Here is a 24,788-nt window from a genome sequence, read left to right as displayed (position 1 = left end):
AGCCCTCGGACCTGCCCCAGGAGGAGCTGGACCAGCGGGGGACGCCGTATTTTGGGCAGCCGCTGGATCCCAGCAGAGCAGCCCAAGTCGCCATCACCTGGAAAAAAACCCAAAGCCTGGGGTCTGGCTACTTTTGTTCAGCGTGGAGCCAACGATGCTCTTCGCAGCTCAGCCTCGGGCTGGCTTTCCTGGCCGAAATCCAGCGCCTGTCACTGAATCTGTGCTGTGTTCATGTCCCATGGAGTTCCAGCTCGGTCAGGGAGGCTGTGCCCTGCCTCCCCTCCGTGCCCCCAGCATCCTGCGCTCGCCACGCACCACCAGCAGACGCAGGTGGAGGAGAGCCGAGGAGATGCAGGAACGGGGCTGGGGGGCTCACACCTGGCTCCCAGCAGGGATTTAGGGAGCCACGGGAGGAGGAGTTGATGCTCCCCTGCCCGGCTCTGCAGGGAGCAGCGAGCCGGGGGGGCTGCAGGGACAGGGAGTTCAGCAGGGGTTCACCGCAGATTTGGGCTGCGGTTCAAAAATGCCGGGAATTCCATTAAAAAAGGAAAAATAAAATAAAATAAAATAAAAAAGCACTTTTATAATAGGAGAAATCTCCGGTGCCTGCAAGAGGAAGCAAACCCCAGGGCAGGGCCGCTGCTTCCCAAGCCGAGCCCGTGGGAGCACAGGGCACCGCAGCACAGCCCAAGGGCGATTTGCTATTTTTATTTTATTGTCATTAGATTTGCATAGCAATGCTCACAAAAGGCACCAGCAGGTCTTCGTGCTGCCCCAGAAGTTAACAGCGAGCGGTGGCTAAACAAGCACTAACGCAGAAACCACGCTGCTGTGAGCGTTTCGAAGCCGTGCTCCTCTTTTGGGGCTGTTTCGGCCTCTTCACCAGGCTGGGAGCCGCAGAACACATGGGCTGCACAGCCCTGTGCCACAGCGAGACAGTGCAGCGCTCAGGGGAAAACTAGTCGGGGGGGATTTTCTCCTCGGAGTATGTAAATAAATATCAATATTCTAAACCAAAGACCTCCCAGTAACTAAATATTATTTATCTTAAAACTAAACAGCTTTGTCACATATGTATAATAATAAAGAAACAAATTACAAAGGAGGAATTTGATTTTATTGGTTTTGTTCAAAGCGTTTGCATTATATATCAATTTCTAACAACAGAGTTTTCACAGTTCATTAGAGACATTGTCAAAACGTTGGGTGAAGCTCGTTTCGTTTCCCCACCAGTAACAGGAGACATCCCAGCCTGATTGTTTGTTTTAATTGCATTCATTCCTCACAACAGTGACCGATTTCAAACCATATCAGGGAAATCCGCCGCTTCAGCGGGGAAAGGCACGTCGGAGCAAGGAACATTTGAGCACGCAGCCTGAGTTTGGGTTTCTCTCGGACTTGATATCCCAAGTATGGTCAGCGACAGTAAATCCCCACCTTTTCCATTTCGCTTCCCGCTAACAATTAGCGTGTGGCAGTATGCTCGCTAAGGATTAACAAAAAACACCTTTCTTATTTTACCGACGCGGCTATCTGCGGGTCAGCTATTGGCATTCTGCATCCCGAATAGCTGAGAGACCACACACTTCGCACACGCGCCCGATATAGATTTTGGCAGCGACTGCCCCTTCGGTATGCATCTCATTCCTCAGCAGTTCGTAAGCTTGCCTTCGGTGCCCCTCTAGCTATGTGCTGGGCATTTCACAGGTGTCACTCTGCTGGCGGCTGCGCCCCGAGGGGCTCGCGGGGCACGCGGGTGCAGGCTGCAGCACGAGGGAGGCCCTGCCGCAGCCCTTCGGCGGGCTGAAATCTCCCTGCTGGCAGGGAAATCTGTCCCGGCGAGGATCACGGGATAAAAACAAAGACTTTGAAAACGCGGAAGAAATTATTTTAGAGCTAGTCGGTGGGATCCGCAGCTCTCGGAGCAAGGCTCTCGGTGAGTAATTGCAGCTACAAGGAGGGTGAGCATAGCTTCAGCCGAGCCCAGCTTAGCAAGAATCCTGCTAATGCCTCTTCCTCCGCTGCCGGCGGCTGCGGGCGCCCGGCCAAGCTCCCCCTCCTCTCCTGCAGGTATGAGCACTGCAGCAGAAATAACAGCTCCATCCTGCAACGCGCGGCCACGGCCTGACCCAGCACAGCACCTAAGTGCACTTCGTTTAATTGTCCCGGTGCCAGGAGCTCACCGGGATGTGCGGCTGTTTGCTGGACCAGAGCTGGAATTTCTCCTCCACCGCAGGACCCCGCACCTCAGGCAGGGGACAGCTCCCCGGCACGCAGTGTCACTTTTCCCTGCCAAAGCCGCTAGGCTGGGGACGCCCCGCCTGGCCCCTGTCCCATCCTCCGGAGCACAGGGGTGTGCAAATTGAGAAATGGAAGTGGGAGGCGTGGGGCACGCTCGTGGGGCAGCTGGCACCAGCCCCAACTCCCCTGGGGTTGGGAAACGTGGACACTTGCGGCCGGGTGCTAGCTTTCACTGCAGCTTCTTTTGCTTTCTAGGAAAGGATTGTTCTAACCCAATTCGTTGCTGTTTTATCCCCTACATCCTCACGTGGAGCCAGCAATGAAAAAGGACGAGCGCAGGCATTCCGAGGGGTCTCTCAGATAAAGGTCTTAAAAGCAAACGAAGCCAAGCCACCCTTTACAAAATCCCTTGTCCTCCCAGGGGGGGTGTGAAATCGGAGTCACAGTGAATGAGGAACACCAATTAAACACAAGATACAGACGGATGATGCACTGAAACTCTTTACACCTGTGTTACACTGAGGCGGCAGCTTTGTCAATGAACTGAGCCAGCTTCACATCTCTCTTCGTCAGCCCACCGCAGTCATGCGAAATGAGGGTGATCTGAACCTGAAAGGAAAAGCGAGGTGTTACAACAGCCACGCTGAGCCCGGCAGGCAGCAAGGCCAGCGCTTCACAGAGAGCCCTGGGGGCTGTGCAGGGAGCGAGCCGGGTCCCACTGCTCCCATCGCCCAGGGGAGGTGGTAGGTGAAGGGGCTCAGCAGAACCTGAGGACTAAAGCTCCACGCCACCAAAACTGGCGTAGCACCCCTGGGTTTCCCCAAGGAGAGGTGTCTGATTAAATAACTCGTTCTTTGTGTTTAAATTCTACATATCGGTTTCACGAAGGACTTGGGTCAAGCAGAGTCAGCGGCTCAAGTGTTTTGCTACACCTGGAGGTGACAAAATTGTTGAGTTTGTTGCAGGTTAACTAGTTGCCAGCTCTGAACCATGCAGCTGGCAGCAAACAATTGTAAAAAAAAAATGGGTTCCTGGTGCCACCTCAGCACCACGATCGCAGTATCTCTTCAAAGACTCAAATCCCTTTAAAAAGACACAGCCTCTCTCTGTTCCCTTCTCCCTTCCATTGTATACAAGCTACAAAAGAGGCACCGAGGACGTGCCAGAGTTTTGGTCTACTTAATTTGCAGTGGTGGCGACTAGGGCTGGTGGACACGTTCGTTACCTTGCTGTAGACATTAAACCACTCCGGGTGGTGATTCATCTTCTCCGCTTGTAGAGCGACTCGTGTCATAAATCCGAAAGCCTAGGAGAGAAAGAACAGAGAGGAAAGCCCTCCTCCACCTGCAAGGACACTGATGGAAGTTCCTCTAGAAGCTGATCAAGGCTTGCTCCAAGATCTCAAAAGCTGCTGGAGATGCTCCAGACTACTGCACCCCATCCTGGAGCGTGTTGGGGGAGCAACTCACCTTCCCAAGCCACTGATGCATTTCTGCACTGCCAAAAATCATCCCCTTCAGGTCCCGCTAAATCACTCTGCTCAACGTTACTTACTCCAGGACTCAAAGCCATTGCGTGGGGGCAGTGATTTTACCTTTGGCATCCGACAGTGATTTTAAACATCCACCCCGAGAGCCCTCACCCCTCGCTGCCTCTTTGCCAACGTGCCATTTCTAATTAAGCGCCACGCCACAGTACTCCTGCACCGGACAGATACCATTTCCAGAACCACGTCCTTTCACATAACTCTTTTGCTATTTATTTTACTTGCAGGGAGAGAGGTGGCAGGTGGCTTTGCCTCTCTGCTTTATGAGAAAATATTTTACCTTAAGTGAGTTAAAATAAGTTTCCCAATCCTCCGCCCCTATATTCTGCATGGCACTTTCCCCCAGGATGCAGGTTTTATCGCAGGCTCTAGAAGAAAATAATAGCATACCCTTGCCAAAATGCTTAAGAGCAAATCACTACATTATAAAGAAAATGAGAATGTCCATGTAAATCAAGAATGCAATTACGCAGTGGGGCCCAAAGGGCCTCAGTGCGTGCGCAGAACGCCTCCAAGTCAATGGGCTTTGTTCGTGCTGTGCTCCATCCATCGGGGTTCAGGACCTCAATTAACATGCAAAGCATAAGTAACATCCACGTTATAGTCTGGTTCACATTATAATACAACGATCTCAACAAAGACCTACCTGATTTAGGTAGGTTTTTAGTGCTAATTTATGGAAGAGAATGTATATAGCCCACATTCCACCAAGCGATGGCCGTTTCAAACAAACATGTGGTCAATGAATAACATATAATGGTTGATAATAGTTTCAGTCTTTTCTCCTCTCACAAATTACAAAAACCTTTAAGAAAAAAAAAAAAATCAGTGCCTGGATGAAGTATGACTCTGTTAGTCGCTTTGCCAGTCAAATGAATGCAAACGTTATAATCAGAGAAAATCATTCCAATGAGGTTTGTCATTTGGAAATCGCCAAACTGTCAGCAATTAAAAAGCTTTTTTCTTTGACCCAAGAACATTCCAAAATTCGGGAAACCTAACTTCCCTTGAAGCTCTTGTTTAGTTTAATTTTGCTCGGAGTGAACAATTACTTTTAAAAATTTTCCAATGTTTCGGCAGCACGCTTTGAAGCAGAACGCGGGAAGTTGTGCACTAGGCAGTGACAATTTGGAACACGCACGCATTAACAGTTCAAAAACAAATTTTATTTAAATGATTTTAGAGAGCCCGCGGTCTTGATGGGAAAGTTATTTCCAACAGTCTGTACGTTTCTGCGGCAGCCTATATGCAGAAAGGTTCGCAGAAGTTTAAAACAGCAATGCCGCTGCAGCTAGGCTGCCTCTGTGCAAACAAACAGCAAAGGAAAAAGCCGCTCCGCAACCTTCCTTCGTGCAGCTCGCCGGCCAGCAGACCCCTCTCACCTCGCTCCCCCGGGGCTGTGGGTGCTGGTGTGAAGGCGACGTGCCCTGCCGAGGGTCCCCCCGCCACCGCGAGGGCTTCCACGGCCATGCTCCTGCCGTGCGGCCACGACTGTCCCAGCCGGGGCACGTGGCATCCGTGGGGGGCCACGCACAAAGGATCGCGTGCGTGCCCCGCCGCTCTCCCTCGCTGCGAACCACCGCGAGCAACTTACTTTTCGTATTTCAGTTTATTTTATTTCTACGCAAAACGCAAGTGTCTCCCCGCTAAGAAAATGAGCTGCAGTTCTAGCGGGCAATTTCACCAGCGCAATCTCCATTAAGGTCCTAAATACTTCCTCTGCTAATTAAATGAATTGGAACGCTATTGTTTATGAATCACCTTTGTATTTGTAGAGCCGTAACCTTTCTTTGAGAAAATACAATTGGCTCTGGAAGGAAAAGATATTTAGGCTTGATTAGATATGAAAACACTATTACATAAAATCAGTTTGGACATTTCTTCACGTCTTGAAACTTGATCGGTAATTTGGTCTAATTGGTGATCAAGGAAACTATCTTGTGATCAATTAAAGTAATTACCACATTCCGGCAACACAACCAACCTTAATTTGAGCAGGAGTCTGCACTTCTTCAACTTTAATTAAAAATAATGAAAATTATTAAGCAGTCTGCAGTGCAAGATCATTGTCAAGACTGCATTGGTGGGCAAAATTTATCAGACCATCACACATTGCTTGATGAAAGTGGGACAAGTACTTTGCTTACACCGGTAAGACACAACGTGGTCACGAGCTTCTCTGTATTAACAACAGACTTCTGCAGCCCCTCAGCCACCAACGGGAACTTTTTCAGATCTTTCCTTGGAAAAGAAAGAGAGAGGGGCAAGAAAGGATTGGTGCATTTTCTAGAAGCCATAAAGAAATACTTAAAGAGACTTTGCTGTATTAACTACTATGAACTATTCTGATAGTTCAGTAACAGGTATATTTGGTGGGTATTTCCAGCCTAATCCTTTTAGGACATTCTGGCTGAAGTAACACCCGGACACACAGGTTACCCTAAGTAAGTTCACCACATCACCAAAGCCCCAGAAGGCAGCAGAATCCCTGCAGCCAGCCAGAAACAGCAGTACAGGAGCGAGGAGGGAAGCAACTCCGAACTGCCAAGGAGATGCCGTAGGTGTGCAGTACGTCTCTTTCCTTCATGTCTTTTCACATCATAAAAGAACAGAAAACTACGGGTGTTTCAGTCGTAACATCACTTCTAAAATTATTTTTAAACACTAGCAGCCACAGGGCGCTTCCATGAGATAAAAATCAGAGCTGCTCTCAGAAGAACAAGTTAACCTAATAAAAAAAACCAAAACAAACAAAAAACCCACAACTTTTTTAAAAAAATGCATCTGTCACATCTTGGTCAAAGGGTGTTTCAGGGCTGGCCAAACCGCTCTGGAAAGTGACAAAACATGCTGCTATCACCAAATAAGACTTAAGGCGACTTCTGTTGCCTGAGAATGGGAAAACCAGAGCTGGCCGCGTTGCTCTCAGCGGTGGGAGGAAAGATGAAATTCCATCCAACGCTCTGCGCCGCGCCGCGCTTAACAGCTCTGGGAGAATCGCGGGATCCCGGAGCTAATCTGCTATTATTCTTCCTCTCACACTTCTTAAGCGAGGAATCCATTCATCTTAATACTTTTTAAGCATGCTGCTTTTGTACGGCGCTTGCCAACATTATCTTGATGAGTTCTACATCAAAGCGGCGCAGGTCGACGTGTCGTGCTAATATATCACCGCGCGGCGCGTCCCCAGTAATAGATTACCGCAGTGCATCTCCAGAGCTAGCAGCTGACAGTACTTGACTCGAAAACGGAGATATTCAAGAAAAAACAGCCGAAAGGCTCAACAATGTAACCATACAAGGTTTTTTATTTATTTGTTTTAAAATGTGTGAGCTACAAAGAGAGTACCCAGGCTTCCTAAATCCTTCAGACGCTCAGCCAAGGAAACCATATGCTAATCACGAGTACATTAAGGTTTCTGCCTCCCATCTGTCATTATAACGCTGGAGGTAGCATTAACCTTGACCTTGCGTAGTGTGAGGGCTACCTGTCTTCCCTTCCCCACCCATCCGGGCTGCATCTGTACCATTTATCAGTGGGAAACGAATAAATAAAACAAGTTACGGCGATGCTGTCATACATGGCAAGAGACGACTGCTCTTTGCACATTTGCTTTCCATTCACCCAAACAGAAAATATCCCTGCGCACAGCACGTAGCACGTGTTCTCCTCAGCAGTTTGACACTTACAACAATAAACGCAGATCATTAAGGTTCATTCCCAAGCTTTCACATAGCCAGCTTCCATTACTACCTCCTGGCGAGCTATGGGTCAGCAGAGAAAAGGGAAAAGCTCTTTGATGGCAAGCTATAGTAAGCAATGTTTAGCTAGTCACGAGGCTTTAACTCAATCTCATGACATTTTGTGGTGTGCTCACCAGAAGAACCCATGGTTTGTTTTGTTTTTATTCTATTTGCTCCATTAGGAAATACTTCCACCTTATAAATATGCAAAAATTGTCTTACAAGGAAGAATGTTTAACTAATGTTTAAGAAGGTGAAGGCAGCGCACGAGGACAGGTATTCATTCAGCCTCAAAGCCACGTGCCCAGTCTAGGACTGGTTCCTACTGGCACCACTGGCCTGTGTGAACCACCCCAGGGAACTGGCTTGCCTCGGGGCTTTCGTCCTGCCTGGATTCACACACAACATGAACCAGAGCAACGTGTTCCCATTGCTCTTCCCCCTTTCACCATTGTTCCGAGCAGCGCCATCCTGCATAAGAACGCAACAAGACCGTGCCCCAAACCACAAGGAGACCGAGCCCCAGACCACAGCTAAACTCCGGGTGATTCAGCCCTTCCTGGGAACGTGCCCTGCATCAGCACGTCCTGGAGAACCGCTCTTCTGCCCCTCACCTGCCTGCCCGGAGCCGGGCAAACCACGTCCCCATCTCTTCCTGGGGGAGCTGCGAGCACATTTTGGCCGTTTGTCCCCATCCCCTCCATCCCCAGCAGGAGCCGGGAGGGCAACGGCCCCCAGCAAACCGGGGAGAAAAGGTTTTTTCTCCTCTTTAGCAGCTTGAGCAGCAAAACCTTGTGAATGCAGGCAGCCCTCCCTTTGCCCAAGCACCGCTCGGCATTTGGGACAAGAGCGAGCATAGCCCTGAAGGACACCAATAAGGGAAAGGGTGGAAGTGGAGCGCCGCAGATATGCTGGCCTGTGCTGAGATGCCACTGCTGCCTTCGTAAAGAAGCTGTGTGAAACAAAGCAAAACGAAAGCAAAAAGCAAACCCCTCTAAAAAAAAAAAAAAACCAAAAGCCCTAAAATTCCCAACTTAATTGTCTACACTTTTCTGCATTTACAATACCCTTTTACAACCCGTAGCTGCCTGCTCACATCCCCCATGCTTAGCTGCACACATCATTTATACAAACGTGAAACCTTGCTTTGCTCTCTAAAAAAAGTTACCTATTTATATTCAGATCGTGGCTGTAAACACTGCTCTCCAAGCTCGCCGTTAGATCTGCGGCAGCGTATGTGAAAACCTTCACACTGCGCTCCACAAAGAACGCTGGTTCTGTCTCCCAACACTTGTTTACAATTATGTCGGTGAAGAAACTAGCTAGCCAGCTCTATATCAAACATTTTTGACAGCAAAAGCACAAACACTGATCTATTCTAAGTAGTTTGCCACTCTATGTAATCTTGGAAAAGGCATTCCTGCCTTTGATTCTAAAAATGTTTATACTTCATACATTATGCAAATAGTTTTTATATATTAAGAAATAATGCAAGCAAAGCTCAAGTTAAATTAAATTCTTCAACAATAACCTTGCCAAAGCACTGATTTTCCTATAAAAAAATTATTCCAATTTGTTGATCTTACATTGGATGAAACATACTGTAACAATCTTCATAATTTATGTCCTGTTGGGACACTATGATTTAAAGTAACATAATACAGACCAGCATCACTGCTAATCTAAACCACCTGACCAGATAAACAACAGTTTCCCCTTCTCTCTTCATTGAGGGTATTTCTGTTTATTGTCATATGATTTACCAATTTGAAGAACATGAAGAATAAATGGAGGCGAGCAGAGCCGGAGCTCTGAGGCATGGCCTTTCGGAGCAGGGGCGTTCGCTCACGCAGGTACCGGTACAATGTCAAGCGCCGCAGGAGATGACAGACGGCAGCCTCAGGAATTCTGGCCGCGGGAAAGCCGCCGGCGGCGCGGGGAGCTTGGAGCTTGGCGGCCGCGTGGTGCGACCCCGACCAGGTGTGGTGGTGCGATGCTCCAACCAGGCCGCTCCTCCGCCGAGCTGCTCCTCCGCCGAGCTGCTCCTCCATCGAGATGCTCCTCCATCGAGATGCTCCTCCATCGAGATGCTCCTCCATCGAGATGCTCCTCCGCCGAGATGCTCCTCCGCCGAGATGCTCCTCCGCCGAGATGCTCCTCCGCCGAGATGCTCCTCCGCCGAGATGCTCCTCCGCCGAGATGCTCCTCCGCCGAGATGCTCCTCCAACCCCGGCAGCGACCTCGGCAGTGCCAGCGGCTGGCCATAAAGCAGGTGCAGCCACAACCTGCCCCGTCCGAGGCTCTACACGGTCTGAAAAATACACATTTTCTGCGGAGGCCGAGGGATACGGGGAGTCAGTGGAAGAGAAAGGGTCAGGGGAAGGTGTAAGAGCCCCGACCTGCTCCCCTGGCTCGACTCTTCCCTCGTGTCCGCCGCGTGCGTGAGGTGCTCACCCGCCAGCCGCCCCACAAATCCCGGCCTTATCTTTTGCTAATGTCAGCGTTTTCCTAACTGCTGAGCTCGGGCCTATTTTTCTCTTACTGGTGACAAGATGATACGAAACGGTACATCTGTTCCCCTCTTCCTTGTCACATTTTTACTTTTCCAGCAGCGCCGGGGATCATTTTTCCCCTTCTCCTTTTTATTACAGTAAGTGATTGCACCTGGGTTTCATGAAGAGAAAGCAGATAATACGCACAGTGATTCAGGGAACAGACTTCACGCCCAAGTTAATCACCTAATCCACCAAAAAGATTTATAAACTCGACGGAGTGGAAGTGAGGTGTCTTAAACCGGCATTACAACTTCTTTCTGCGAGGGACGAACGGTTCGAGGCTCGGTACAGCCAGATCACACCGTGTGCTTGGAGACGCATAAAAGCGATTACAGTTGCCCGTAAAGTCTACTGCAAAATGCGCAGAAGTCCTGAATTTAAAATCCCTGCCAGAGCTGGGACAAGGGCACCCTGAAAGGTGCCGTCCCCCAGGGGCAGAGCCCGGGGCTGATCCCCACGCGTGTCACAGCCACGGTCCCATCACGGCACCGCGGTGCCCATCCTCACCCTGAGCTCTGTGCATCGCCCGGTCCCAGTAACGCTGGGTGCCTCCAGGTGGAAGTCAACTGGCTCAGGGTCAACACAGATCAAAGACAGGAGGGAGCAAGAGCAAAGATTTAGTGGCACTTTCTTCACTCGCCGCTGAATTAATTCCATCGTAGCAGCTTCAGTGTCGAACCCACGGCAGCTAAAATCAGATATAATTCCAAGGATTTTCATACATGGCATTCGTGATGTATTACTTTATATGGAAGCATTCTGAATAAATGCCTTTTTTAAAACTATTTTTGCAGTTCCAGTTCCTTCAGTACTCTAGGCAAACATAGCCTCATAAATATTATTTTATTTATTCAAAATTGGGTTTGGTCAGATTTTAGAGATCCGTACCCAGTTTTAACAAGCTCCACTTGTCCTTCTCCTTAATATCACTCTTACTTGCTCAACACAGGAAAAAGACAGAAAATAATCACAGGTTTCAGGACTGAACTGGAACGGGGAAGAAATCCTCCAGCTCAAACAAGGAATGTGAAGGTTGCACTTAGGAGGTTTACACCAAATAAAATGGCTATTTCACAAAACGTGATTTTTCTAAATGAGCTTTTTGCACCCAACCTATAAACATTAAATAATACAGCGAAGCCCCCATTAACTGAGCACCTGCTAAAGCAATCAGTAACTTAAAATAATAAACTCTCTTGGCTGCGCAACTGAAGGAACAATGATAATTTTACTTGTTAAAACAAATGTTTGGCCCAGCAAATCAAAACTCTAGCTGAATGAAGCTGTCACAGCAAACACTGTAAAAATAAACTAGCAGCGAGATGCCGTCAGCCCCCAGCTCCCACCTTTTCCATTCCCACCCCTGGACCCGTGCCACGTCTCCGCTCACATAGGGGCTTCTTGTTGCACACCAAGAGGCAGAAAAACACCCGTGCCCACGCCGTGCCAGCCCATCCCACAAAGCTGTCCTCTAACAGAGCGAATGAGAACCCAAATAAGCGACGCCCCAACTTCAGCAATGTCCCCAAACCCTCCTGTACAGAGCTCAGGTGCTTTCTCCGCTGGAAAACTTTTCTGAATTGGTGCGAAAGAGCAGGGAAGCTCACTACCCCATTGCACCGCTCTTTGGACGGAACAGACCTGGCTATAGCAGAATAAAACTCTCCTCTTTTTACCCAATGCTTCTTCTAACTTGTATGCGAAGGGATGATTTCATTCTGTAGACACGAAAATGAGGTTTGCATGCCATATATGCCGCTGATAACAATAAGAAGCGCTCAGACCAAATTTTCCTTGGTCTTTTGGCCAAGATTACACGTACTACCAGTTTAATATACAAAATATTCTTTGCTGAGTATCCAAGGGCAATCATATCCTGCCTCTGATAATCCTTTAAATCTCTGCCATTTATGATCCTAAGAAAACATCAAAGAGTGATAAGAAAGGCATTGCTTTATGATGGATTAAGAAAGGCAGCAGCTGGTCTCACAATCCTATCATCCTTCACTATCCTCTTACCACTATACTGTGAGCTTTTTCGGTTTGGTTTTTTAAAAGACAAGGTCAATAATTCACACATGCGACAGAAGAAATCACGACGGAGGTGTGAGGAGTTTGGAGGGGTCTTCTGGCCACCCTCCTGGCCAAGCCAGAGCCTAAGAGACCCAAAGCCGTGAAATACCACAAATAACCACTGCCCGCAGGCCTACTCAGGGATTTTACCCAGCCGAGCTGCTGAAAACATCCTCAGGTACTGTCGGAGCAAGTCTGCGGGCCTGTATGCCTCTTTTAGTAGGAGAGAGTAGATTACAGGTGGGCGCAGTGAACGCAGCAGGAGACCTCCCTGCGTGAGCATCAGTAGGCTTCTGAGTCAGATGGCGATGTACAATTCAAACGTTATTTTGCAGACAGACGTTTCAAGTCTAGAAGCGACAGAGGCTTTGAAAGGAGAGTAGGAGCAAGCACCTCCCCAGACGGCACGTTTCTCTTTGGGAAACCCTCCCAGCCCGGAGCAGTTGGGTAGTTTGCCTCCTCTCTCACAGCGCCCGCTGCTCTCGGTGCGATGAAGCCTCTGCAGCCCGTACGAGCACCCCGACCTGCACATTCGTCTCCTGCACTCGCTGGCTGGAAGAACGGCTGGCACAGGGAGTGGAGAAATGGACAAAGGGACCTACGTGAAGCTGCATTATTGAAAAAAAAAAAGGATTGCTAACTGCCAACAATTTGGATAGAAGTACACAACCCGTGTTTAACGCTTTCTGCTGTCCTCAGCCCTCCCCGTGCCCCAAGCACGTTCCTGGAAGCAGCAGGGTACATTCAAGGTGCTGTGTTATGAGAGGACCCATGGGTGCTCCCGCTGGCTGTGTGTTTACCAAGGGTTCCCCTGGGGAACCCACCCCATTTTGTACATCCCTGCATCTGGAAACAGGCAGATGGGCGCAAGAGCAGGCAAATACTGATTCCTGGCCCTTCAGTGAACACCAAATTTCCTTCAGAAATTCATATCAGCACACCACGAACGGAAACCCCCCGCACAGCTCCGATTCTCCATTAGACTGGGCATTAAAAGAAGCACGCCTCGGCACAACGAAATGAGCTCGTAAAGCCAGGGGTACTTCTGCTCGCTGCAAGCACCCACTACTCATACCACGGAATAAAGCCTCTCCCGTCAAGGCACCCCTTGGTCCTACACAGACATGGATGTGAACACCGCGTGCCATTCTCATCGCAGCACAAGGAAAATCTCACACCAGAGCCTGAAATGAACGAATGAGGGCTCCAAACCTGACTCAGCATGGGGTGAGCTCTTCGCTCAGCCCCACCAAGCCCCTCCAAGCCATCCGCCAGTCCGCGGTCTTCAAAAGGCACGCGACTTGTCGTCTTCAGCCCAACCAAATTAAAGGAAGAAAAAGGGCAGCAGAGAGAGGGGAAAGGGAGGACGGGAAGTTCTCCCCCCCCCAAAACCCATTTGAAGCTGGTTTACAGCTTTATGAAAGACGAATGAAAAATTATACTCACATCACACTGATAAACTGTGGGTCTGCCAGTGGCTTTTCAGAGCAGATGTAACATTTTAGCAAATGTGATTGTTTGTGAAAGAAATAATTCTGATCAAAAACGAAATTGCAGCCAGCACGAGCGCTGGGCTTCGTCACTCTAATCCGCCCTGACAGGAAGCAGCGAGTGGAGATTCCTACTGTGAGAGCAGCAGATGTGAAAGGTCAGCGCTGGCCTGCGACTTCAAAACCGTTAACGTGTAAAACAGTGTGCATTAAAGCCCGAGACGGCTAACCGCCGGATTAACGGATGTCCGCTAAGTGGGTTTGATGTGCTTTTGGCAAGTAATGGTTAATTTTTAAATAGGTGCCCCGCCAACTTATTTTATATTATTCTGCCAGCCAGAGTCCATTTTTAATTACAGTCGCAGAGGGTAACATCCCAAAGCACGTCTTTCCTTCGTGCTATTTTTTGGAGAGACTATGAGCAAGCGGGGAAACTGCAAAAAGCAACTTACGGTTTGGAAATGTAGCCAGGCATCACCCCAAAACAAGGGGACGCAGAAGGTTAAGCAACCAAGAGGGAGAGATGTGCTGTTTGCACTTAATCAGCATCTTTCCAGCACCCCTGTAAACATAAATTTTAATGCACGAGGAGTTACGAGACACGAGGCTTCCCTAAGAGAAAAGGTAAAGCGTTATTCTGGCTGAGCATCTTCTTCGGAAGAGGCAACGTGAGTCCTCTTCTGGACCTGGGGCAGGTAGCAGGAGGGAGCCCCAGCTCCAGCCACCAGCACCAACCCGCTCACGCTCGCCGCATTTTGGTGCAGGCACACAGTGGCCCTGCCCGTGTGGCTGCTCCAACATTTCTTCCACTTAATTCCGAAATTCAGACGGAGGGGACAATCACCGTGCGCCCAACGCACAGCTGAGAGGAGGGAGAAACATCTCTTCCCCTTCGGATCTACAAGAAGCCTTGCGAAACCCAAAAGGCACTTTGACAAATAATTCCTATCTGCGCTTTCAGCTTAATGCCTGGAACAAGCAGCAGGCAAACGCCGTCATAATTTCTACTAAAGTGATAATAAATCCATCTTTTAAGGGAAGCGTTTGTATCGGAGCCAACTGGAGAGCAGCCCGGAGGTCGGCCGGACAGATGTCGGCAGGGCCCGCTTAAATCAAGACCCAACAGGTCTGCCGGGCGCGGCAGGCCCGGCGATTCGAAACGCCACCGCCCCCGACGATTATAAGCAATAAAACAAGGGCTTCGTCTCCAGAGAGCCGTGACTTAGCTCGTCAGGAACACGAGCGCCCCTAATTGCGGGTAGGTCCTAGCGAAGGATCAGCGGATGTCACTCGTGCGACCCTGGGAGGTGGCACCCGGCCACCAGCCCGCTCCCAGCCTTCAAGTTCTTGCAGCACCGTGCCGGGACCCTGGCCGAGGAGGGGACGTGCCCAGCCAGGCAGCGTCTCCCCAACACGTTACAGAACTTGGGTGAAGGGGCCGAAAGGAGGGGATGGCTCCCAAGAAGCCCCCCTTGCTCAGAGGGGAGCCGAGGCATCGGGCACGGCAGCACCCGAGTGACACACACGCAGCTGCCATCGGGGCCAAAACAAAGCAGGTCTCACAGCAATACAGCAGCACCCAGGCGTGGAAGGGGAGGCTGGATTGAGAAGGACTTTAAAAGACATACGAGGCAGCTGATGCACTACGGCAACTTCATTTAAAACAGAAAAAACATTGCCAAGTGCAAAACATTTGTCTGAAAATATCCTGGAGCACAGGCTGACTTTACACATGTTTTTGTACCCCGAGATGAAAATAAATCCAGTGTTTCCCAACTCCCAGCCCCAAGGATTTACTTTCTGCCTAGATGCAACCCAACAGCATATTTCCACCGCTGCGGCTTTGCAGTATTGCTCATCAGGAGAAAAAACACTCGCTGCTGGCTGACTGCAAGTGTTACTGGGAACAGGACACGCTGACAGGCGCCTCCTCCTCCTTTAAAGTTGAGGATGGAGATTGTTCAGCTTGCAAATGATCCACCCGACCGGCACCTCCAGGCAACGGCACCCAGCCTGGTGCAGGGGGTGGGTGGATGGACAGACGGATGGATGGATGGACGGATGGATGGGGTCCCAGTCCCGCAGCTGGAGCCTGCCCCTGGGTGCTATCCCCTCGGCCCACAAGCTGCAGCTCCAGGAAGGAGCGACCCTCCAGCAATACCCTGCACTTACCACGCTCTGTTCCAAGACGCCAGCCCGCTCACGCTGGGTTAGCCCACAGGTTAACCTTTGCCAGTCCCAAGAATTTCGCTATCGGTTTCCAATAAAGGAAAATGTCAGCAGGCAGATACGCCAGAAATTCATTATTTTCAGATACGAAGATTTTCTCGACTCTGTAAAGCCACTCGTAAATAATCCTGATTTATTGCAAATCAGTTATTGTATTCATAAACGCAGGGAAGTCAGCGAACAACGTAACTACCAAAAGAAATACTTTCATAACTTTGCAGGTGCACAAATCATGGCATATGGGAGAGGACTCAAAGGATAATGGAAAATGAAGCGGTTTAGGAAGGAGTATATGAAAAACAGCACCTACCTAGGCGGATAAAAAAAAAAAATCGATTATTTTCATTCAACAGGCAACCTAACGCAGAACTCTAGCAGAGGGAGCAAGCAGACAAATACTACATGAAAAATAGCACATTCCCCCCGCCCAAACAAATGAAAAGGGGCTCGTCCTTTGATTGCCAAAGCTGATGAGAAGGGGCAGCTCTGCAGGCTGCTCGCTCCTTGAGGCTAAACACAACCGACATGAGCCACACCTGAAACCAATCAGTGCCCAGGCTTTGAGAAGATTCACACCCGAGGACTAAATTTGTCGCAAATGGGTTGGTTTCCGATCCTAATGTAGCCAACTTGCTTTATTCTGACCTCCATTTAACAAATCAACTTAATGGGCACTGGGAGTGCTATAAAACTTAACAATGGAGTGATTTTAACTTTTAAAATACAGTTATGAAGCAAAATGTTGGAGAGCTCCTTCAATACTGGAAATCAAATTAAATCTAGACATTTTTTAACAGTCTTGACAGATATAATCCTAGTTACCATGTAAATTTATGGTAAGCTGCTGTGATATTAGCCACAGGTGCTACTTTTAATATATGGCCCGCATCTGGCTGGGAATAAAATTTCTCAGAGGACTGAAAATGACCTCACTATCAGACAATGGAGAAGAAAAAAAAAAACAAGACCACTGTGGCATATAAAAAGCTGGAGATGTGGCCCACAACCGAATATTTTACATAAAATTCATTTTAACTCTGCAGACTGTAGGTTAAAGGCTATTATGTTTTAATACGTAAAAGGCGTGGACATATTTCAGCCAAACAGCCAAAAGATTATGTCCATAAAGCAGCAATGAAATCCACTGCCTACATATATAAAAACAAATTTTCCAATACCTTTGATCAACACAGAGGACAAAGCAATGTGCCGGAGGAGAAAAGGGAAGTATCAGCACAGTTCCAGCTGGAGCACGGGCACAGCACCGATTCCTGCTAGAGAGCTGGCAAAGCTGGACAGGACATGCAAAGTGCGAATAATAATTTATTTAACAGCTCTAGATTTTTAGCGCATCTCTAAGTAAGCTCTTAAAACACAAGACTCCCCAACTGCAACAAAACACATGCTTCCGCCCTCCCCGAGCCATCCTCCAAAGCGTTTCCTCACTGTCATCTCCACTCAGGCTCATCCTTCACCTGCGTCCTGCATCCCCAAAACAGAAAACACATTTAAAATAACCCTAAAAAGTCTTAGAACGTTTGATTTCCTGTCATTTTATAAAATGACATTAGAGGTCTTACAGAGACTTCCTATGTGAAATTTAGGAAAAAAAAAAAAACACTTAATTAAAAACTTACCCAGTAAAAGAAAGCAGCTGTAAATACTGAACCTGGCCATCAGCAAACATGCCCACCTTCGTAATTTCCTAACTGCGTTTTCTGCTTTGGCGTGATTACCTAAGGAAATGCAATCACACAGGCAGTTGCCCCTTAAGCCCTCCAGCCAAATCCAGCCAAATTTGACAAGAGCCATGGAAGTCCCGACGTTGCGATGTTCCTGCGGGTCTGGCGAAAATGAGCAGTGGGACGAGGGACCCGAACCTGCCGCAGAGACGGAGCTGGGGACGTATGGGCGAGGGGAGCTGGAGGTATCACGCAGCTGGGGCAAAAGCCATGGAGGAGACAGGCCGGGAGGACAAATCCCTCGAAACCCAGGTCTCAGCCGTTTCACTGCTCCCAGAGCGGTTTCCTTGCTCCGCAGGCATCACCGCTGCCCGCAGAAACCGTGCAAGGAACTTATTGGGAGTGCTGAGGAAAAGAAACGACTGGCTGCGTGCAAAGCGACCGAGCCACGCGGAGACTTTCAACAGAACTTTTGCATTACTTCTAGGCGCGCTTTGCGCAAGCAGGAAGGCATGGCATTTTCAGCGATTCCGGGTTTTAAGCAAGGTCTGTCCCCTTTGCGTGATCACCCCTCCCAAAGCGTTCTGGACTGACATACCGGGAACACTCGCGGAAACTCCTGAGATCCAGACCAGGACTCTGAGGTCTGCAGCACGCCACCCTCCCTCGGTGACCACCTCTTAACATTTAGCCCTAAGGTTTCTGCAGTTTCTTGTCTGGGATCCCAGCAGCACCACCGGAGTTGGTTACGCTTCTGTCCCGATTCTGAATGCTGCGGAGGGCTCACCCTACAGCTGGAAGGTGAACATTTTGTTTCCATCACCCAGGTACGTGCAGGCTCTACAGCACGCCCTCCTGATGGCACTAAGAGCCCCCCAAAGCCTTGGCAACTTCTTCTGCTCTTCCTTTCTCCCCACAACTGCTCCCTGCAACACAATTCAGCAGCCGGATTCTCCCTCCTACAAGAGAGAACAGGAACAGCAGAGGAAAACCAAGAAGCGATGCGTGGGCAAGGCGGAACGGGCACATCGATACGGCCAGCGCAGCTCTCCTCTACAGCTGAGCTGTGTTTGTATTTCTTCCCTCTACCCAGTACATTCTGTATTTTCTACAGGCTTAGAGCACGTACCCACCACAAGCCTACCTCACACTAAAGGAAGACAGAACACGGGTCTTCGGGGAGGATGCAGAAAATCTTGTCTGGATACGCGACGGTGCTTCAGGGGCAAGCTGCAGGGGACGGGGAGGGGACACGGGGACACGAGCAGCAGCACCACCACGGTGGGAGAGGAACCCGCCGTGCCCAGGAAGGAGCCCCAGCGGGCACCAGCCCCTTCTCCCCGGGCAGGATCCAGCCCCGCTCCCCCCAGGACCAGCGCACGCTGGGCATCCACAGCACACAGCTCACAAACAGCTTCCAGCGGGGGCTTCAGGCCGCTTTCCAGCTCGTTTCAGGGAATTGTGTCTCCAAAGCCCGTTTTCATGAAAATGTATCTTCAGACTAACCAACAGCATCAGCAGTTTCAAGCTCTGCGTTACAAAATAATTCCATAAGCCAGAAGTGTCATTAGCTTGTCAGTTGTTAAAGAGGCAGCCCATTTCTGATCGCTTTTAACCAAGCTAATCTCAGCCTGAAAGCTTCAGGAATCTAAATAACTCTTGTTTCACAGAAGTTTCATTTCATTCTCATGCTGAAAATAATATACATAAACCAAGTTCATGTCTACACATTTGCACGACTTTATAATAAAAGTTGTGTTTATATTCTTAACATCTGTTGACATACACAGACTTTGTAAACCTGGCATAGATTTTAAAGCCACAGAATTTTCCATGCATCATGAACACTATCTGTGAGAAGCAATAAAAAAAGCAATGAATACATTAATCATACCAATATCATCTGCAAAGCATAAATCTGAAATACCTTTCATGTCAGCTCCACTACTCGGTTTTTTACACACCTGATTTTATGCCATCTGCAAAGAGCAGAAGGAAGACCACTGAGGAAATAATATTTCTCAGTGCTCTGACGTCTACTGAATACTCATACTTTAAATATTGTAAACAGAAAACGTACTCCCGGGAATAAAAGGAGTTGCACCTAAAAGCCTCGATCCTAACTGGAGGCACACAGAGGACCTGCCCTCTGGTTTGCCCCCCCAGCAGAAAGCCCAGGTGGGCTCCGACAGCCCCGGCACGACGTCTGCCAAGGGAAACCAGGAACGGCACGCGGGCTGCACCAACACCTTCCAGGCAGTTCAAGCAGCAATTTTTTTTGGAGTACCATTTGTAAGCTGACACACGTTGGAAGTATAAATGTATACTTCTTAATTTACCCTTTGAGTAAGTACACGCAATTTCCTACGCTGGCATACGCTTCATCAGTCTTCAAGTTAGGAAGACCTATGAATATCTCCCTATTTCGTAAGATAAATCTGTACACTCAAAAAACACAACTTTTTAGATTTTTCCTGAAGCAGTGGGTTTTCTAGATATCTGCTGGTGGGCCCCCCTGCCTTGTCTCTTGACCTGTCCATTGGCACGCTGCCTGAGTCCATCCGATCAAACCGATTTCTTTACTTACAGCGTGCAAAAATACTTTTCATTAAGTTTGGAGTAAAACTCTCTCTGGTTGCACTGAACCAACAGACTTTGACCGTGCGCTGGCAGGGACGGCGTTTCATGAATATTTGAGTCCCAAAGGCTAAAACCCCCACTCTGCATTGCCAGGTCTATCTCATCGTGTCAAGCGCGCTGTCCTCCTCCTGGTGGTTCCAGCTCCTTGAGCTGCCTTTGCACCTCCCCAAGGTTTCATGTGAGCTCCCTCTCATGGACTTCCCCATCTGCGTTGCCTCATGAATTAGCTGATACGGTTTTATTTGTTCTACTATTAAACCTCAGGACTGAAGTGCGATCCAGGACAAATGTGCCCAGGGCTCTGTCCGTGCTCACCGACCAGCACGGTCCTGCTCCTGGGCCGTGTTTCCCTGCCGTTGTTCTCTCGTTTTCCTTCGCCCTGCTCTGAGCAGCCCAGGAGCTCTGCTCCCACCTGCTCTCTGCTGCTGAGCTTCCCAAACCATGACAACTACTGCCTGAAACAGCACAAACAGAGCCAGCGTTACAAATCATGGTTTATCCAGCTCACTGGGATTTCCCAAAAACCTTGGTCTGGGTTTAGGCAGCGCCACGTAAATGAACAGATCTCACTCGGTCGCTGTACACAGACGAACGCACGGCCTGAAGCCTGGAGCTGGCTACGTCCTTCCCATGGGGGAGAAAAGAGCCACCTCTGAGAGCAATCGCCCTAAGAAAACCCTGCGTGTCCTCTCCCACCCGAGGAAGCGCTCGCTGCGCTCTCAGAAATAAAACGGAGTGGGGATTGTCCTCCATCCCTTCCACACTCTTGCTGTTTTCTGTTATTGTAACAAAATCAGCCTTTTGTCACTGCCATCATGTCCTACAAATAAAACGTTAACATATTGTAACTCTCTGCGACTTTGCCCGGAAGAAAAAGACTGAATTTACACAACAGATCCGAGTGGAAAAGCACCGGCGGCATTCACACACCTTAGAGCAGGCTTTCAAAAGATTCAGCATGCAAAGCAGTGCGCTATAAATGTTCACCTTTTGGCAATGTCTCCTTAAATCGGACCTTAAACCCAACTAAAAAGGCTAGCTACATCAAAGGTGTAGATAAATATTTTCCTTAATTCTAGTTTTGGTGAAATTGACAAAGATGCACTTTTCTGTACAAACTCAGAAATTCAGACCGCAGCAAGAAAATGCCACGCAGACATTTAATGCAGTTAACTCCAGCTCCTGGAGCAGCACCTTTTTAAGCAAATTCACAATTCCTCAAAATAAATGGGGTGAGGGGGAATATTAAGTAAGTAGAATGCAGCTGACCACAAATCTCAAGCAAAATTCAGTATTTCCAAAGAAAGCTTGTAACCGATGTCACAGACACGTTCTTGTGATTTGAAAAATGGTCAGGACTCGCACTTCAAATACAAACCCGGCAGGGTCTGACCAGGAATCTGCTGCGCTGAAGACATTGCGAGATCAGCTCCAACAATTCATTCAAGAATATGTATCAGACTTCTGGCTTCCTGCTTAGAAGGTGAAATGTTTTTCCCACCTCGTTTCCCAAAAGTTTGTATTCTTATATTTACCCATTTTTCTCAGTTTTTCCGCACAAAAAAAAAACTCCACTATTCAACGTTTACATATTTCTAGCATTAATTCAGGAGTGCTAGTAATGAAAAAAAAATCAGGACTAAATATTATTTGCCTAATCCCATAGTACCGACCCTGACCTTGGCCCTAATATTATAATCAAAAAATTACAATTTTAGAATAATAAATCTACTTAACAACTACAAAATGGATTTAATTTACTCCACCTAATGAGATTGGAATCAGAGAACAATTCACTGAGGCAAACCCAACAGGGTTGGCCCTAGCAAGATACTCCCAGCCTTCTGAATACAAATATTTTCCCACCAGGATCATATGGAAATTAAAGCAATTATATCGCCTTTATATTAAAAGTGGTATATAACAATAATTACCTGATTAAAATTTTTGAAGTTGAATTCTTTGTAGATGGCATCTCTTTCGCCTAACTCAGACCAGCCTGAAGCTTTGAGATCCAGTAAAACTTGGTTCCTCTCCTCTGTTGTCAGCCAGTGGGACTGCGAAGACTATTAAGGAAAAAAAATAAAACCCATTACACTAGTGAGACCGAGGTTCCTTTATACAACAATAAGAAAACCGCATGATGAAATGACCATAATGTATTGTAGAGAAGTACACGTTTAAGACGCAAGAGGTGGAAAATTCACTGTACTGTGTGTTACTTTTTGTAATTTCAGAGAGCAGCCTAACTCATGTAACTTGTAACACCGAGAAGCACCGCTTCTGTTTGGTCAGCTAAGTTTGGATAAACGCTTTTGTACAAACTAGACAAGAGCATCGGGCTGGTTTATGGCAATGAACACAGACAGCAGCATACCTGTGCCCAATACCTCATTCACCTGAATGATCCAGACGCTGTAGCACTTTAATTAATTTTCTACTATTCCACTTTGCCATATAAATAAGAGATTATTCACATGATGCGCTAAATGTACAATTACAAGGCTAAAGGGTGTATCAGGGGAATATACGGATTTTAAAAGACAGAAACAACAACAATAGGTAGTATACACAACTTGTACTTCGTTATTCCTAGAAAAGCAGGAATAGATTTAAAAATAGCAAGCGCGGTGTTAATACTAAAAGCAATAGAGCGCTTCTTAACTAACGCCGAAAAGAAATACAAGTGATAATACAACAAGTTACAAGCTCATGGTACAAGCACAGGATTCTGCAGAGCGTGTTTTTTCAGGTATGCCTTATTTTAGACAAAAGGAGCCCTCCTGAAGCCACTGGGACACGGAGAAGGCCAAGCGTACGAGTGGAGAACTAGACTTTGGCACAGCCGGGTCCCAGGCTCCCGCTACGAGGCGAGGCTGGAAGGGGAGGATGCCCCGCGCCGGAGCAGCGTTCAGAGGGCTTCAGCCCGCGGCCCCCAGCAGCTCCGGGCGATGCGCCGGGGGTCGCAGCGCGGCTCAGCGCCGGCACCCCCAAGGACACCCCCGGGGCCCCGCCGCTCGGAGCCGCCGCGGGTCCCAGCGGCAGCCCCCCGGGCCACCAGGTGGTGCTGTGAGCCTGAGCAGCGCCGAAATCAGCGCAATTAACGCCGCCCGAGCAAGGCTGGAAGCTCGAGCTCCGTTAGCAAGTGGCGCTTCGTGGGAGGTAACAGCACGGAGAAAATAGTTGAAACCTCTGCAATGGCCGAAGAGCAACATTTTCACCAATAACTCGGGACAAAGATACGCGGTGGCAGCATCACTGCAACTGTCTGCGCTCGGTGGGGCACCTCCTTCCCAATGGGCGGGTTTTACACACCCCACTGAACCCATTCAGGCTCTTTTTGCTCCAAATTTAGCTTTGGGTTTGTAAAAGCACAAATGCTCAACGTGTTGTCGCCGCAGCGGCAGGCGCGGGCATGAATCCCTCGCGCCGCCCTCCAGCACACGCGAGGATCGCCGAAGCTCGGCCCGCGTTTCACCAGAGCTGTTCTGGGGCAAGAGGCGAAACCCGCAGCTCGTCGCGGAGACCTCGCGGGGTGGGATTTTCTGAGGTCGCCAAGTGCAGGGCTGCGGGCAGGAGGCAGCACAAAGGCCGTGCCCCGGCTGGCGGGGAGATGTCACCGGCTTGGCCTCGGGGACACCTCAGGCGCCCGCCTGCGGCCTCGCTGGGGCACGCAGACACCGAGGGGCGCGGAGGCGCTAAATCCGCTCACGTCCTCCGCAGTACGAATACGGAGACCGAGGGTGACAGAGCCCCGGGCGGGCACCGGTTGGGGCAGCTCAGACCACGTCCGAGCCGGCTGTGCCCACGTCCACCTGCTTCGGTCGCAGCCAGGAGTCGGGGAAAGGCCGCCCGCCTGCGGCGCGTGAGGGCGCGGTGGGCCCGGGCTCGGCGAGACGGAAGGGTCGGGCAGCGCAAACGCGCAAGCCGCAGAGCAAACCAGCACCGCGCGGCCAGCGCTTACGGCACGAGGGCGTTAATTTGCACGTCCAATTAGCCACGCGGTCGTTACGCTAAAGGAGCAGCCCCTCGCCCGCCTGGGGGCACCCCCCGCAGGGAGGAAGGGGCCCGGCCCGGCCCGGCCCGGCCCGAGATGGCGGCGCGGCCCCGCAGCGCCCGGTCCCGGCCCGGCCTCACCATGGCGGCGGCTCCGCTCCCGGCCGCGGCTCCCCTCAGCGCCGCCGCCCGCCTCGCTCCCAGCAGCGCCAGCCGCAGCCCGGCCCCGCCGCCCGGCATCGCCCCGGGCCCCGCCGCCTCCGCCCCGCCGAGCGCGGCCAGCGGGAGGAGCCGGGCGGCGGGGAGGGACGGCACCGGGCACCGGAGGGCGAGGGTGGAGGGGGGGGGGGGATTTGTCGCCAAAAAGGGGCTCCCCCGAAGGCCTGAGGGGGGTTTTGTGGTGCCAACGTTGTTTGGTTTTATAGGGAGGGAGAGGATTACCGGGGGGAGTCTGTCCTGCTGCCTCCCAGACCAGCCGGAGGCAGGGAACTCCCCACCTCTTTGCTCAAAATCTTCAGGCTTTCGATTATTAATAAAATTCTGCCTACCTTTATCTTCAGTGATATTTAAGTTTTATCAACGCTTCTAAGCAC

At 49.6% G+C, this 24,788-nt stretch overlaps 1 protein-coding gene across 1 annotated transcript; it reads right to left on the bottom strand.

The window, feature by feature from the left end:
* Positions 1-1,098: 1,098 nt before the first annotated feature.
* On the bottom strand, positions 1,099-24,497 carry PCBD2 (pterin-4 alpha-carbinolamine dehydratase 2). Its single transcript, XM_080555511.1, has 4 exons — positions 24,337-24,497; positions 22,134-22,265; positions 3,467-3,547; positions 1,099-2,850 (listed from the first exon to the last, which is right to left on the bottom strand). The coding sequence occupies exons 1-4, from the start codon at positions 24,433-24,435 to the stop codon at positions 2,755-2,757; spliced, it is 408 nt and encodes a 135-aa protein (XP_080411637.1). The 5' UTR covers positions 24,436-24,497; the 3' UTR covers positions 1,099-2,754.
* Positions 24,498-24,788: the final 291 nt, after the last annotated feature.

The sequence above is a fragment of the Anser brachyrhynchus genome (genome assembly GCF_964034855.1).
Source record: "Anser brachyrhynchus genome assembly, chromosome: 14".
NCBI lineage: Eukaryota > Metazoa > Chordata > Aves > Anseriformes > Anatidae > Anser > Anser brachyrhynchus.
The sequence above is the reverse complement of the archived record's forward strand: the minus strand, read 5'-3'. Positions and strand labels throughout refer to the sequence as shown.